Below are 15,244 nucleotides of genomic sequence, written 5' to 3'. Positions count from 1 at the left end.
GGGCACCAGGAGGGGCCCACACCCGCTTTGGGTGGCAGCTGCCTGTCCCCAGGTGCCGGTGTCCCCATCGGAGCATGGCTGGGGGTGACGCGGCGATGCCACCAAGGTGTCCCCAGAGGGTCCTGCCCAGAGGCAGGGTCCTGCCTGTCCCCTTGGGTGGGCTGCCAGCAGGTGTGACCCCTCAGGGGCTCGCTGTCCCCATGGTGGGGTCCCACAGGAGTGCAGGGACGCGGTGACAGGACGCGGTGACAGGACGCGGTGACACCTCTCGAGAGGTGGCACCGGGCGTGGGGACATTGCCTGGTGGCCCCTGGGGACACGGGGTGGCTGTGGCGACGGGCTGGGGACCCCCCACGCAACTTTCTCAGCCCCGGTGAGCCGGGAGGGGAGGCGGGGAGCGGCGATCCGGGGCTGCCGCCTGGGGAAGGGGCGGGCGGGACGACCACCGCCCGCCCCCAGCCCCCGGCCCCGGCAGCGCCCCCGGGACCCCGACATGGCGGCGGCCCGCGCCCGCCGGGACGGGGCACGGCGGGACTACAGCTCCCGTGAGGCCTCGCGCGGGAGGGAGGGGGGCACGTGGTGCGGGGGAGCCAATGGGAGGCGGCGGAGCGAGCGGTCAATCGGGAGGGCGGGCGGCGGTTGCCGGGTGGTTTGAACGCGGAGGAACGGAAGCGGCGGGTGAGTGGGGCGGAGGGTGCCGGGGGCTGTGCGGGGCCCCAAGTGGGGCTGTAGGGCCCGGAAGGGTCGGTGTGGGGCCCTAAAGGGTCTGTACAGAGCCCAAAGGAGGTCTGTGGGGCCCCAACGGGTCGTCATAGTGCACAAAGGGGTGGGTATCGGGCCCCAAACAGGGGCTATAGGGCACAAAAGCGGTCGTTATAGGGCACGGAGGGGCCATAAAGCCTCAAGGCGCCGGTATAACTCCTAAAACGGTAAGTATGGGGCCCCAGGGGTTGGTATAGTGTCAGAAGAGGTCAGGATAGGGCTCAAAGGGGGCTACAGGACCCTGAGGGACTGGCATAGGGCCCGATGAGGGGGGCTATAGGGCCCTACAGGGGGCCATATATATATATGTATTTGTATTCAGGCCCTATATATAGGGCCTGAAGCGGTCAGTATAGGGCCCAAAGCAGGGGGCTAGGGGTGTGGGGGTCGTAGGGCCCCTGTGGAAGGGTCCGTTAGGGCCCTGGAGGGAGGGAACAGGGCACAGGAGGGGCAGATCCTATAGCGCCCTCGGGGGGTTTAGGCCCCAGCTGTGTGAGCAGGGGCACGGGGGGGGGGTGGCATTGATGGGGAGGAATTTGGGGAGGTGGGAGCTGGGGCTCCTGTGTGGGGGTCCCCCCGCTCCGGCTCAGCCCCGGGGCTGACCCCTTTCCCCCACAGTGTGTGGCCCCTGGGCTGTATCCTGCCGAGCTCCATGGCGCTGGAATCCCCGCCCGAGGAGGGCACCGTGGCCGTCGTGGTGCGCGTGCGGCCCCCCACCGCCTGCGAGCGGGAGAGGGCGGCGCACACCGTGCTGCACGTCGTCGACCAGCACATCCTCGTCTTCGACCCCGAGGAGCCCAGCGGCCCCCCCGGCGCCGCGCTGCCCGGCCGCGGGGCCAAGAACCGGGGCAAGGACCTGAAGTTCGTCTTCGACCGGGTTTTCGGGGAGGGGGCCACGCAGGAGGAGGTGTTCCAGCACACCACGCGGGAGGTGTTGGACAGCGTCCTCAATGGCTACAACTGCTCCGGTAAGGCCTGGCCGCCGCCTCCGTCCCATCTGCTGCTCAGCAGAGCCAGGATGCGGCCCTCGTGCTGCCGGTCGCCACACGGGGACGTCCCCAAGGGGGCAGGTGGCTGCTGCTCTTTTCTCACACCTTGAATTTTTGGTGCTAGTGGGATACCCCGAGCAGTTAGAGAGGGATTGGGTCGTACGGCAGCGGTGCAGGAGCAAAGAGCCTTAAAACCACAAGTGGCGATGAGCTGGGGGTGGTTGGGGGTGCGGACTGGGGTGTTCCTGGCACAAAAGCGTTGACTGGACTCCTCAGGTCAACGAGGAGAAATGAAATATGAGGTGTAGCGGGAGACAGTTTGTGGAGCAGGGGGGTTGGGTGCTGCCGACGGCCGGAGCAAGCTGCGGACACAGCAAGCCACGTGCTGCGTGGGCGACAGGAGTCGTGTGCGACCGAGGCACGACTGTCCTGCTCTCAGGGGCAGCAGCCAGGGCTCTGGTCCCTTTTGGGGCCGCAGCCAGCAGAGCTGTGAGGGCCACGATGGTGCTCAGCGCTTTAGGAGATGCAATGTGTTGAAGGGAAATGGGCACCGCTGTAGGAAATGAGATCGGGCAGGCGTTATCCAGGCATTTGTGGCGTTCTGGGGGAAGGCAACCCGTGCTGGGGCTGGAACAGCAGCAGGAGATGGAACGGGTTCACAGTGCAAAGGCCGCTTTGGTTTTGCCGTCCTTTCCCATCCCAAAAGGCTGCGATGGGCAGAGCCGTTACCCCCCCAGCGGTGCTTGGGGGGGTACACTGAGCGTCAGAGCAGGAGGCCAGGTGAGGCGCACCTGTGTCAGGGCACTCAGGGGCTGCTGTGCCCCTCGCACGTCTCCCAGGCTGGCAGCAAATAAAGACCGGCTCTGCAAGCTCCTCGCCCGACGCTGCAGATCCTCGTGCCGTTCGCGGGCTGTCAGAGGAGCGGCGTAACGAGCATGTCACTGCCGCAAGGCAGGCGCCGGGCGGGAGACGACGGCTCTCCTGTCTCATCATGCGCCGGGCTGGGCACCGGGACCGGAGGATGCTATTCCTGGCTCCTCGGCGAGCCGCTGAAGGCTGCCTCTGTCACCGTGCCCACCTGGCAGGCATGTCTTGAGTCTCTATCTGCATAAAATAAACCCCGGATCCTCGAATGAGACATTCACAAAGCACAGTGTCGCTAATGGGGAGAAGGGCTGAGGCTCTCTAGATTAGTGTGTCCTGCTCTGATGTTAATGCTTCAGAAATGGTGTTGAAAGACTGGGGTTAAAAATGAGATGAATTGCAAGGTCTGGAAAAAGAAACACCTCCCAGTGAGAGGCAGGGAGCTGGGGCTGCTCAGCTTGTTAAAGGGAGGGTTAAAGGGTGACTCGAGTATGGCCTCAAAGTGTCTAAATGGGTGACGGTTTGGGGACTCGTTCTGTCTTTATCTGCTAAATTAGAGATGCTGACAGCTGAAACTAGAAAGGAATTGCACTAGAGGATAGTGCAGACAGTGCTGAGGATAATTAACTATTGAACCGCTCTGCCTGGTCCCTACGAAGGCAGGGAGTGACCCCAGCCCTGCTGCAGGGGCTGCTGCAGGAACGTTGCGCGGCTCCTGGTAACGACAGCTTCAAACGTCCGCCCTTCCTCTCCCCAGTGTTCGCTTACGGTGCGACGGGAGCGGGGAAAACCTACACCATGCTGGGCTCGGAGCAGAGCCCCGGCATCATGTACCTCACCATGGTGGAGCTGTACAAGAGGATCGAAGCCAGGAAGGACGAGAAGAGCTGCGAGGTGCTCGTCTCCTACCAGGAGGTACGCCGTGCCCGAGCCGCGTCCCCTCCTGCCTCCGGGGCACCCCTGCTACCAGTCGGGGCTGGCGCAGACCCCCGCGGGCCACACCAAGTGCCCCCGGTGCCCAGAGAGCTGCGCCCCAGCTGGAACCAGGCTCACCTGGGTGAACTGGGGCTGCTGGTTCCTCCCTGCCTCTCCCCCATCTGGAGCCCGGGAAGTTTCTCTTGCTCGCTGACACGCCGCGGTGCCTGCGGTCTGCATAGCAATCTGCTCCTCCCGGCTCAGAGGGCCGCAGGGGAGCGGTGGCACGGTGACTTGCAAGCAAAGCCCTGGAGAGCCGTCCTCTGCATTTAGAGCACCCTCGGCTGCTCCGTGTCGCGCCTGGGAAGCGGCCTGCGGGGCGTCGCGGAGGGGGGGGGCGGGGAGGGCGCGTCTGATCGGGTCGGGCGCGATCCCGATGCGCGGAGCTTGTCTCTGCTCCCTGCTGGGGAAGCAGACCTCAGCCTCACTGCGGGCTCCCCGCTCCAGGTCTACAACGAGCAGATTCACGACCTGCTGGAGCCCAAGGGCCCCTTGGCGATCCGGGAGGACCCGGAGAAAGGAGTCGTGGTCCAGGGCCTCTCCTTCCATCAGGTGGGTGTAAAAGATGGGCGCGGGTTCTGAGCAGTGCTGCAGCTAAACCAGTTCTGAAAACAAACGTACGGGAAGGCAGGGGTTGTGCTTTCTGTGCAGCTACTAGCAGCAAACACGACCCCGAGCTGAAGCGAACCCCGCAGAGCAGTGGGTTGCCTTTCATCTGAGCTGTTGCCGTTGCTTGATGTCAGGCTGTCTCGGTGCCTGCGTAGGGGGCGCCCAGCCCGCTGATCCCTGCCTCTGTGTGTTCTCCTCCAGCCCAAATCGGCAGAGCAGCTCCTGGAGATGTTGGCCAACGGCAACAAAAACCGGACGCAGCACCCCACAGACGCCAACGCCAGCTCCTCCCGCTCACACGCGGTGTTCCAGGTGAGGGCTGCTGGCTGCCGTGTTGCTCAGGCTTTGTGCTGAGCGGGAGATAGGAAGCAAGCCCACGCTGGGCCTGGCGTAGCAGGGTCGCTATCGCTGCTCCTGGTGAATTGCAGGGAAAATCAAAACGGCCGTGGATCCCAAAAGAGAGGACACAGGGCTGGGCAAGCCTCTTAGCCTGCTCCGCACTGGGACAGAGCGTACTGGTCGTGCTGGTGGCTGCACCCCCCCAGCCAGCAGTCCCAGCAGGTCCAGCCTGGTGTTACACCTCCCAGGGGCTGAAAATCCCCTTGATGCTTTCGCCTATCGCAGGCTGAGTGTGTGAGCTGTAGGGAGATGCGCCCGAACCTGACCTAGAGCAAAGGGGACCTGCCTCGGGGCTGTCCCTCCCTGCAGGCAGCTGGGGGCAGGCATATTGTCTGCCCCGTCATCCCCCTCGGCTCCGAGCCAGGAGTTACGTTCCCTGCTCTGTAAGTTTGCTCCTGGTTCCTCGGCGCTCTCCCGCACAGACCTGCCGCTTGATTTCAATTCCAGCCAGGCCCTCCCCTGAATTAGCAGGGCCGTCACGGCTGCGTGGGGAGACTGAGGACTCTGACTGTAATTTCAGTGTGAACCTGGTGCCTTGCCCGTGGCTGCTTGCAGGGGAAGTCCAGGTGTCTGGATGGCTTCCCAGCCGGCTCCCCAGCTGGGCACGGCGGTGGGCGCTGGACTCCTGCCTGCTGCGAATCCATTAGCGGCGCTGGAAGCCTGCCCTCCCGCTGCCAGCTCTGCCTCCCGGCAGCCGGGGCAGGGGCTGCGGAGGGGCTGGGCTCCGCGGGAGGACGCGCGGCTGGTTGCCATCAGTGGCATCTCCAGCGTGGACGTCTCTCGGCCCGTGGCAGGCAGCTGGGCAGGGGGGCGAGCAGCCTGCTGAGGGCGTTATGGGGTGGTGGGAGAGGTGTCCGCTTCTCCTGGGGGATCTCTAGGCCTGCAGAAGGTGAAGCTGTGGAGCAGTGCTGCGGAGTCTCAGTGGCAAGTCCCGCCTTGCCCACATAAGCCAGGAACTGGGCTCAGCACTGAGAACCCCGCCTGAATGCTCCCAGGGACTGCGAGGCTGTGTGTGGGGGCTTGCAGCCCCTGTCAGGTTTGGGTTTCCCAGCCTATACCGTGGTGATCATCTTCCAGCATCCTTCTGGAGGCAAAATCCACAGTCAGATCTGGGGCTGAGGCTGAGATGCTGCAAGCGTTTCCCGGGTGGCACCGGGGCTCCCCGTCAGCTTTGCCCTTTGGGGATCCGACCAGCTGTACGCTGCTCCCGCACAAGGAAATGCTGATCATTTTCCATAGCTCTATCAATTCCTGTTTGATCCCTCCCGTGGCTTTGCTACCCGTGCCATCAGAGAGTCTTGGCTTGTCTTATCCGTGTGTAGGGATCCTCTTAGGACTTTGCCCCATCTCCTGGCCTTTGTAATCCATTTCACCATCCTTTTATACAAACTGACACCTTGTTCTGCGGGTGAAGCTGCCTCTGGTAACTTCACGTGCCCTGTTGAGCTGCAGCCTCACGGCTCTCTTTCTTCACAGATCTACGTGAAGCAGCAGGACCGTGTTGTCGGCCTCACTCAGGACCTGCAAGTATCCAAGATGAGCCTGATAGACCTTGCAGGCTCGGAGCGAGCTTCGGTCACCAACACCCGGGGAGAACGGCTCCGGGAAGGTGCCAATATCAACCGCTCGCTGCTGGCCCTCATCAACGTCATCAACGCGCTGGCTGACGCCAAGGTAAGGCTGTTCCCTGCATGGCCCCGCCGGGCTACGGCTCTGCAGGGCAGGTGGATGCGATGGGTGTCCTTGAGTGCTAGGGCTGATGGTTCTGCTGCCGTGGTGGGGCCGGCAGCCTGGGCTGGGCTATGAAAAGTGCAGTGGGATGAGCGTGGCCGTGCCCTTGTGATGCAGAGCTTGGGGCTGAGTGCGCAGGTCCCAAAAGCTGAGCAGCCCCTTGATCTTGGTGCAGAGCAAGAAGACCCACATCCCGTACCGGGACAGCAAGCTCACGCGCTTGCTGAAGGACTCCATCGGAGGCAACTGCCGCACCGTCATGATTGCTGCCGTGAGTCCCTCCGCGCTGGCCTACGAGGACACCTACAACACGCTCAAGTACGCCAACCGGGCCAAGGAGATCAAGCTGTCGGTGAGGACCTCGTAACCTGCTGCGGTTTGGGGAGCTGCTGGGGACGGGTGGAAAGGAGCTGGGTTTTGCAACGTGCCCTGGTACGTGGGGTAGGTTACTAGGAGTCTCCGTGCTCCAGCCTGAGTTATCCACCCATGGGGGCTGCTCCGGGCAGGATGAAGCTGAGGACGCTGAGTGCCCGGTCTTGTGCTACAGCCCCTCAGCCCAGAGCCCAGAAGGGCTCGTGGCTGGGACAGCAGGTCCCTGAGCACATGTGGTGCCCGCTGCAGCCACCCGGGAGCGGGCTTTGCTCTGGCTCTGGCTGAGGGCTATGTGCTGCCCAGTGCTTCTCTAACCTCTCGCTCGTCCCTGTCTCTGCAGCTGAAGAGCAACGTCCTCAGCCTCGATTGCCACATCAGTAAATACCCTGTGATCTGTGAGCAGCTGAAAGCAGAGGTGAGGTGCTGGCAAGGAGGGAGGGCTCTGTCTTTAGCCGTGGTTTGCTTGGGCTGTGCGCCTCTGAGCCCCATGGTCCTCTTTGAGCTGTGCGACAGTGCTGCCCACCGGGAAAGTGGCATCAGCCTCTCGGGGAGCTCTGAGCTCCCCGGGGTCACAGAGCCAGCTGTGAAGCAGCTGATCCCTCCCTGCAGGTGGCAGATCTGCGGGCGAAGCTCCGTGCCTACGAGGACGCCGCACGTGACGCGGAGAAGCAGCCACCAGCACCACTGGCTGCCCCTAGCTGGAGCCCAGCGGGGTTGCCCAGGTGAGGTTGTGGGGCTGGCAAGGAATTGGGGCAGAGCTGCTGGGTCCTCCTGGCATCCCCTGTGCCAAGTAGGGCTGCGCAGCTTCAGAGCTGGTCAGAGCCCAGGTGTCAGCCCAGGAGCTTCTCCACCAGCGTGCGTCGTCATCTTGACCATGTTGAGGTGTAGTTATGGGCCTGAGAGACCACAGCATGCAAGCCCCGAGGGAAGCTGGGCTGCAAAGGCCGCGTCTTGTCCTGGTTGATCCATGCCCAAACTTCTCAGTCAAATGTGATGGCTTTCTCAGTGGATCTTCTGTCTCAGTGACTTTCTATCTGACTGCTGTAGGTTGGAGGAAGCTGTCCCGGAGACGTGCTCAGCCCTGGGTGTTCACGGGATGAGTGATGGAGGGCAGCAGGAGCTGGGAGCTGGACAGGCTGCTCAGCCACAGCTGGAACTGGAGGAGGAGGTGAGAGAAGGGGCGAGCAGCACGCAAGGGCTTGGCACAACAAGCTGGGGGCTCAGATACACTCGGAGCACAGCTGGTGCGCTAGGAGAAGGCAGGAGCTCAGCTGGTCTGCGGGGTCCTGGCTCAGCGTGAGCTGCATATTGCTAGCAAAACCCCTTAACCTCCCAGAAAACAGCTGTGGGGGATCAAACTCAGTTCAAATATGAACTAATCTTGGGCTAGAAGAGTTCTTACTTCTGGCTATTGCTTCAGGCTCCCGAGGAAACTCCTCTCAGGAGTCCCAGAGCAACCGATGGGACAGATCTCCAGCCAGGAACGAGGAAACCAAGCTGCCTTCTACAGAGTTTGTCCAGCAGCCAGACAGAAACGTGAGTGTCCTTGTGCTGCCCCCACGTGCCCCTTCCCCTTGTCTGCCTCTTGGCGCCATTTCCCGCGCAGGATGCGTTGTCCACCCTCCTGCTGCATGCAGCCATCCCAGGGACAGCCCACGCGGATGCAGGAGCAGGTTTCTGCTTGCAGATGGCTGCCGTGTGTGAAAGAACAGCTTTAGCTCCCGGGGATCTAATCCCATGGGATGATCTCCTGGAAATGCCATTTCCATGGACAGAGGGAGGTTTCCAGGCACAGCAGCTGCGGGAGCCTTAAGTGCAAATTGTCAGTCCTGAAATTACCTCTGCAAAGTCTTTCCTCCTGCCTTGGCTCCCCAAGGTCCTGCCCTGGCAGGGCTCCCGCGGCACCATCTGCTGATGTCTCTGCCCCAAGCATCTTGGCAGAACGAACCTCTCTAGAAAGGTCTCTTGAGGGAGGCTGGCCTCAACGTGTGCCTGGATCTCTGTCTGCCTCTATCCGAGCTAACGAGTGCCTGAAGCCTGGCAAAAAAGTGCACGGATGCTGTTGCGTTCCTTGTAACCACCAGGTGAACGCACACCTTGCGGCTCAGGTCCTCCGGTAGATGTACAGCTTTGGTACCTCACAGCCTCAAAGTTTGTCCGTCTTTGCCCAAACCTGTACTAATGGGTTCTGCCCCGCCTCGAGCAGGTCCCTGAGGTGCTGCTGGTGGTGCTGAGCCTCTGGTCTGGGTGACGCTGACCCAAGCTCACCTGTGAATTGGTTCTTGGGTCTGGATGCAGAGGAGCTGCCTTGGGCCAGGTCCATTCATCTGACACCATGTCCCGCTCTGTCCCAGGCTTGTGGCCGCTATCCTGAGCGTTGCCCGAAAGCAGTATTCGCTCCTGAAGGCTGCCAACCTCCTGACTCCTGACATGGTCTCTGAATTCGAGCAACTGGAGCGCCTGGTGCACCAGGAGGCTGGTGCAAGCCTGGAGCAAGCCCCGCTGCTGAATGGATCCGCAGATACCCACGGGGCCACCCCAGCCCAGAGGACGCGGCGGGGCTGTGACGGTGAGGATTTGGGACAGTCGGTGCTGTCCCCGGTCCCGTTCCTTGGGGCGCAGCGTGTGCTGGAGGGCTGCTTTGGAGGAGATGCTTGTGAGAGGGTGCAGCTCCCAGCCGTGGGCACAGGCTGAGAGCTGAGCTGAGTTTCCTCCTGACACGGTGCCTAGCGGGGAACTCCGAGAGCGGCTCCCAGCCATGCTCTGTCGAGCGTTTCAGGCCAGCCAGCATCTCTGGCAGCCCGGGGCACGGTAGGAGCAGTGAGCAGCACTTGTCCCGGGGGAGTTCAGCATGTGTGCACGAGTCAGCTTAAACGTGAGCGATATTTCTGGTCCACAAGACCACAGCAGCAGCTCGGATTCTCATCTTTTCTAGTCTTGTTTACTCCTTGGTATGTTTGCCCAAGTCAGCCCAGCTGTAGTCTGACAGCCTGTGTCTGAGCAGCGCTGAGCTCTTCCTCCACATCCTCAGTGCCACGGCAGGAACCCAGCAGTGAAGCTGTGGACTCTGCAGACCCCGTTTCTTAGGGACAGCCGGGGCACTGCCATGGGGCGTTTGTTTTGGAACCAGTCCGGTGCCTGTAGGTTGGCGAGACGTCGGGCTTTACGCTGCCTCTCCTTCTGGGTTTCGTGTGAGCATGGTTTGATGGCAAAACCTGCTGGCAAACCGCTGCTGTTGGGTTCATGGCTAGGGCTGGGCAGACACCTCGGAGCCGTGCCGGGGGCAGAAGGAGGTGCCGGGGATGTCTGGGACCCGCTGCGGGCAGGGCTGACTGTGTTCCTTCTCTCCTTTAGCCAGGGCAGCAGCCACCATGCCCGCTGCTGAGCCCAGCGTCCCCGTGACCAGGGCAGCTGTGCAGCGCTTGCAGCAGCTTGCTCCGCTCTCCAGTCCCGCTCTGGCAGCTCCTGGCCTGGTGAGGAAGAGGAGGAGGTCTGAGACGAGCAGTGCTTCCAGACGGGAAACTCCCCACAGCCTCAAAATGCAGGCGAAGCGCCAGAGGCAATCCTCCCCCCTGGGCCTACGGAAGGGCTCCAGGAGAGAACCGGAGGCTCCCGAGGCGATGCAGAGCCTGCGCACACCCTGCTTCAAAGACGCCAAATCCTCCCAGCTGCTGTCGAGTTGCACCCCCAGAATCAGCCCGCTGACAGTCACCAAAAGATGCACGTCCCTGATGACATCGGCTGCCCAGAACTACTGCACCCCGACTGTCCTGGCTGGCCATGACCTGAACAAGACTTTTGACCTCTTTGAGGACAGCATTTCACCTGATGTGGCCAAGCCAGACACCTTCAACCTGCCCGAATTCCCCAGCTGCGAGAACGCCCAGTGCCTCTCAGACAAGCAGGGTGGCCCCTTCGTGCCCAGGTTAGTGCTGCTGCGCCCAGGCTCGTGGAAGGGCTGCCTGCATGGCTGGGGATTTCCCCCTCCCTGAGTTTGTTTTTTGGGTGAGCTGCACCCGCAGAGCCTTTGTGGATCCCCACAGCTGGGCTAGGAGGGAAGACAGGGCAGAAAACAGCCTGCAAGCAGTGGGCTGAGCCTGTGCATGAATTGCTTGCTCAGATATAAGAAGTATTCCAAAAAAATCTATTCCTCCTTTTCCTTTTTCCCTTTGGACTCGGAGAAGTATCCTCCAGGTGGCTTCTTGAGCCCCAAGTACTTCTTGGGAAGCAGGTGGGGCAGTGCCTCTCCCTAAGGAGAGGTCGGAGTGAGCAGCGGGGCTGTGCAGTGTTGTCTTTATGGCCTGTGCTGCTGAACTGGGTGGCCGTCTGGAAAGAGGTTGGGGTGCCCTAGGTAACGTGGGAGACCTGAGGGAACATTTCCTGCAGGGGGCAGCTGGGGAAACTGAGGCGCAGGGGCTGGTGCGACCATGAGTGTCTCGGGGAGCAGTGGTGGTGGGGCAGCTGCCTCCTCCCGTGCAGATTTCTTGAGGCTTTAACCATGTTTAAATCACTTCCCCTATGAAACTGGGCTGCTCTCCTGGTTGTGTGTGGCTTCTGCTCCCTGCCTTGGTTGCCCCCCAGCAAGGTGGTCAGGCACCCCTGTGCTAACCCTCTCTTCCCTGGCTGCAGCGCCTCCGTCCCGGTGTTCGCCATGAGGGGCTCCTCCATCCCCAAGCCTTCCTCTGTCTCCAAAGCGTCGGCGCGGAAGTGGGGGCGAGCGGTGAGGTGAGACAACGGAGACGGGGGCCAGGAGCGCTCTGCGAGGGCTGCTGGCTGCTCCCCTCGGGGGCTTGGAGCCCCCTCCTTGCCTGCTGACAGCTGGGGAGGACGGGGGCCATCCACGTCTGCCCTGAGCCTGGGATTTAAGATGGCCATCCCTCTACGTCCCCTTTTTCTTTCACAGCACCGCTTCGTGCTCGCTGGGCGGGCTCCCGAGCCGAATCGCCCAGCTCTCCAGCAGCAGCCAGAGGTCGGCGCAGCCCCTGCGCATCCCAGGTGAGCCCCGCTCCCAGCCAGGCGCCCCCCTTGTGAAGTTCAGGCTGCTGGGGGCAGAGTACCTGGCAGGGGTACGTCCGGTGCTGGTGGCAGATGCTGTTTGGTGTTCGCTGCTTCCAGGCGCTGGCCTGAGCCTCGGGGGAGGGCAGCGGGTGCTTGCAGTGGGATATAAAGGGGGATGGAGCTGGCAGTGCTGGGATCCCCTTCAGGAGGGGGCCTGGCTTTCAGGTTTTGCCCCAGAGCTGCCTCATCGCCTCCTCTCCTGTTTCTCTCCTCAGAGCATCCTCAGGCTGGTCTCGGCTGGAAGGGCAAGCACAGCGCCAAGGAGCTGACAGCGCGCGGCAGCGCCTACCCTGCGCCCACACTGCAAGCCCCAAAACTCTTGTGCTGACGGCACCCAGCACGGCCCAGTCCTCTCCTGGGGGCCCAAACCCAGCTGCCAAAGTTCTTCCTCTGGGCCCCATCCTCTCCTTCCTGGCAGAAGGGCCACCTCCCCTGCCACCTGCAGTTGTCACCCCCCTGTCCCCTGCCTCCCTCCAGCTCCCCCCACTGGGGGGTCCCAGTTGCCTCCTGTGTTGCGTGTACTCTCCCTCGGCCCAGCGCCGCGTATTTTTGTAGCAGATGGATTATTATATATTATATTATATATATAGATGGATTATTATATATTATTATAGATAGATTATATATTATACTATATATTATATTTTGTATTATATTATACGTCTCAGCCCCTCTCTACTCTGCGCCAGGGTGTCGAGTGCTAACAGATGGGTGATGAGAAGAAATAACACATTTTTAATAAATCTTTAAGTTTAAAACCAGAGGGGCGAGGGGAGACATGTGGCTGCTTCTCCTCGCCTCCCCCTCGCTCAGGGAGCAGTGGTTGGGTTTTGGCTCCCTCCAAAGCGGGCCTGGAAAAGGCTCTGGCTCCCAGGGGCGGGCTCCCCGTGGCTTTCCCCTTCGGCCCCGTAGCTTCAGCCCCATCTCCCATCTCTGCAGGGGCTGTGCCGGGGGCCGGCAGGTCCCTGCTGTGTGTCCTGGTGTGGGGATGAGGGCAGGTGGCAGCTGCTTGCCTGTCGCTTTGCTGAGTGCTCTCAGGGCCATTTCTGCCCCACCTTCCCCCTGCTCAAACTCCATCCCTGCCTCCTGCTGGGTCCCTCGCTCCTGCTGCCCGTGAGACCCCAGCTATGGGGCAGAGCTCGGAGCATCGCCCCTGCTGCTCTCCCCCTGTGCCCTGTCCTACTTCCCCACCCCGTCATGGCACCACTGGGCCCCCTGACGCACCCCGGTGCCTGCTCCGGCTCCTCGGGGCCACCGGCAGTGGTGAGGGCACAGGCAGAGGTCACGGAAGCTGCGTGGGCTCCGGGCCAGGCGGCTGCGTTTAACCCGCGGCCCTCGGCCTGCTCCGGCAGCACCGTCCCATGCAGGCTGCTCCCTGCGGGGAGCGGGGTCACCAGCTCCTCCTGCCCTACTTTGCTCGCTGGCTGGCAGCCGCAGCTCTCGCCTTTGTCTTCTCGGAGGCTGGAAGCTTCTAATTAAAACTTCCAGCCCGCTCTGAGTTCGTTCCTCTCATTAAGAGGGGAGCGGGGAGGCGGGGGGAGAGCCCAGATCTGCATCCCCGCAGTGCCGGGAGTGACAGCTTTCCGCAAGAGGCAGCAGCGCTTTGATCCCGGCTGCGTAGGAACTGGGAGAAAATAAATCTCCGGGGAGCTGAGCGGGGGCCGGCCGGGCACCCCATGCCCCCCGCGCTCTCCCAGTGGGTTTGGGAAAGGCTGCAGGGACGCAGAGCCCCCCCCGGATGCATGTCCCCAGGGGTGTCCCTGTTCCGGCTGGCTGGGGACCGCAGGCAGCTCCCGGCAGCTGTGGGGCGCGGATGTGCACCACAACGATTCCGCGGGTATAAAACCCGTCCCGATACCGGCGGCACCAAAGCGGGGACCCCCAGTGTGGGACCGGCATCAGGCTGGGAACAGGGAGCTGTGGGGCATTAGGGGCGGTGGTGCCAAGAGGATGTCCCTGAGCACACCACCAGTGCCACCAGTGCCACCAGTGTATCTCCACAGTCCCTCTGGGACATGGCCCAGCGGGACCTGGCACCGTCCCCACCCGGCGGGCCGGGAGCTCTCCCGGCCATCGGCTGCCACCTAGCTGCCAGCCACCCGGGCCTGTCCCCGCCACTGCAGTGTCCCCGGCCAGCACCCCAGGGACCCGCTGCCTCCGGCCACCCTCGATGCCACCACGTGTCCCTTACGTCCCCAGGTCCCCAAAACACCCTCCAACCCACGCCTTGCACCGCGGTCCCCACCGACGCTGCCTTGTCCCCAGGATGTCCCCAGGCCCCGTAACCCCACTTTATGGCCACGCCACAGCAGCTCACAAGGGCTGGGGTCGGCGGTGGCCCCGTGCCCATCGCCGCTGCCTCGTGCCCCGCGTTTCCCGGCAGGGCCGCGCTCGCACAAAGCCCCCTCATTGCCATGCCGGGCCCGCGCCCGCCGGCACACAGAGCCCCTTTCATGCGGCCCTGGCACCCGGCCGCGGGGACTGGTGCGGGGAGAAAGCCCCCCCCCCGCCTCGGCCTTGGCGCACGTGTGAGCACCCCAATGAGGTCGGTGTGGGGGGGTGGCGGCGGGGGACAAGGCCATGCACATGTGTGTGCACGCGCAGCCGTGCCCACAGCAGGATGAGGCCCGGGGCTGGGAGCAGGACGCGGCGCCCTGAGCCCCAGCCAGGCCCCAGCGAGGGGCAGGCGCTGCCCAGCGCCCTTACAGCCCCACTGGGCTGGAACGGACTTGGGAGGCTTCAGCTGGCTAATTAAAAGCAGTTTTAATTAGCAGCCTACCTGCGCTGCCAGGCGTCCCGCGGGGTGCCTCAGCCGTGGGGAACGGGGCTGTGGCGCCTGGGTGCTCAGCCAGGGCTTGTCCTGGGGGGGTCAGCACAAGCAGTGTGAGCGTGGGTGGGTGTGTGTGTGTGGGTGGGTGTGTGTGTGTGTGTGTGTGTGCGTGCATGACCTGGTGGGCGTGCACACGCTTGTGCACACACGGATCTGCACATATGGGGTGGCCGTGCACGTGCATGTCTGCACTGCACACTGTGTACGTGTGCTTGGGAGGATCAATGTGCGTGTGCACTGCTGAGGGTGTGCAACGTGCGCGTGTGTTCAGGGAAGCAGCACGTGTGTATCTGTGCACACTGTTGCACACGTGCAAGGGGAGCCATGCATGTGTGTAGCTACATTGCACGTGGCGTGTGTGCACTTATGGGGGTGGACGTGCAGGTGCACCCCTGTGCACGTGTGCCTGGCCATGGATAGACGCACGTGTGCGTATCTGTAGGTGCCCAAGGGGGGAGTTGTGCATGCATGTGGATGCCTTTTCATGGCTGTGTACACGTCCATGTCCTGAAAAGGCTTTCACAGGCGTGCACATGTGGCTGCGTCTTTGTGCCGGTGGGTGTGCATGGACACGTTTGTACGAGGATGTGTGTGCGGCTGTGCAACACACCCCTCAGCCCATTGAACACCTGGAGATACAGCTGGGGCCAGTGGC

The 15,244-nt window shown here is 62.6% G+C and overlaps 1 protein-coding gene across 1 annotated transcript; it reads left to right on the top strand.

Annotated features, from left to right (window-relative positions):
* The first annotated feature begins 656 nt into the window (after nucleotides 1-656).
* On the top strand, nucleotides 657-14,906 carry KIF18B (kinesin family member 18B). The gene is made up of 16 exons (XM_080565112.1): nucleotides 657-929; nucleotides 1,381-1,730; nucleotides 3,373-3,530; nucleotides 4,038-4,142; nucleotides 4,401-4,511; nucleotides 6,075-6,272; nucleotides 6,505-6,681; nucleotides 7,042-7,116; nucleotides 7,311-7,423; nucleotides 7,749-7,869; nucleotides 8,122-8,237; nucleotides 9,056-9,270; nucleotides 10,056-10,626; nucleotides 11,331-11,426; nucleotides 11,605-11,696; nucleotides 11,975-14,906. The coding sequence occupies exons 2-16, from the start codon at nucleotides 1,415-1,417 to the stop codon at nucleotides 12,085-12,087; spliced, it is 2,577 nt and encodes an 858-aa protein (XP_080421238.1). The 5' UTR covers nucleotides 657-929; nucleotides 1,381-1,414; the 3' UTR covers nucleotides 12,088-14,906.
* Nucleotides 14,907-15,244: the final 338 nt, after the last annotated feature.

This window comes from Anser brachyrhynchus (genome assembly GCF_964034855.1).
Source record: "Anser brachyrhynchus genome assembly, chromosome: 22".
In the NCBI taxonomy this organism is placed as follows: domain Eukaryota; kingdom Metazoa; phylum Chordata; class Aves; order Anseriformes; family Anatidae; genus Anser; species Anser brachyrhynchus.
Note: the sequence above shows the minus strand (reverse complement) of the source record. Positions and strands in the feature narration are given on the sequence as shown.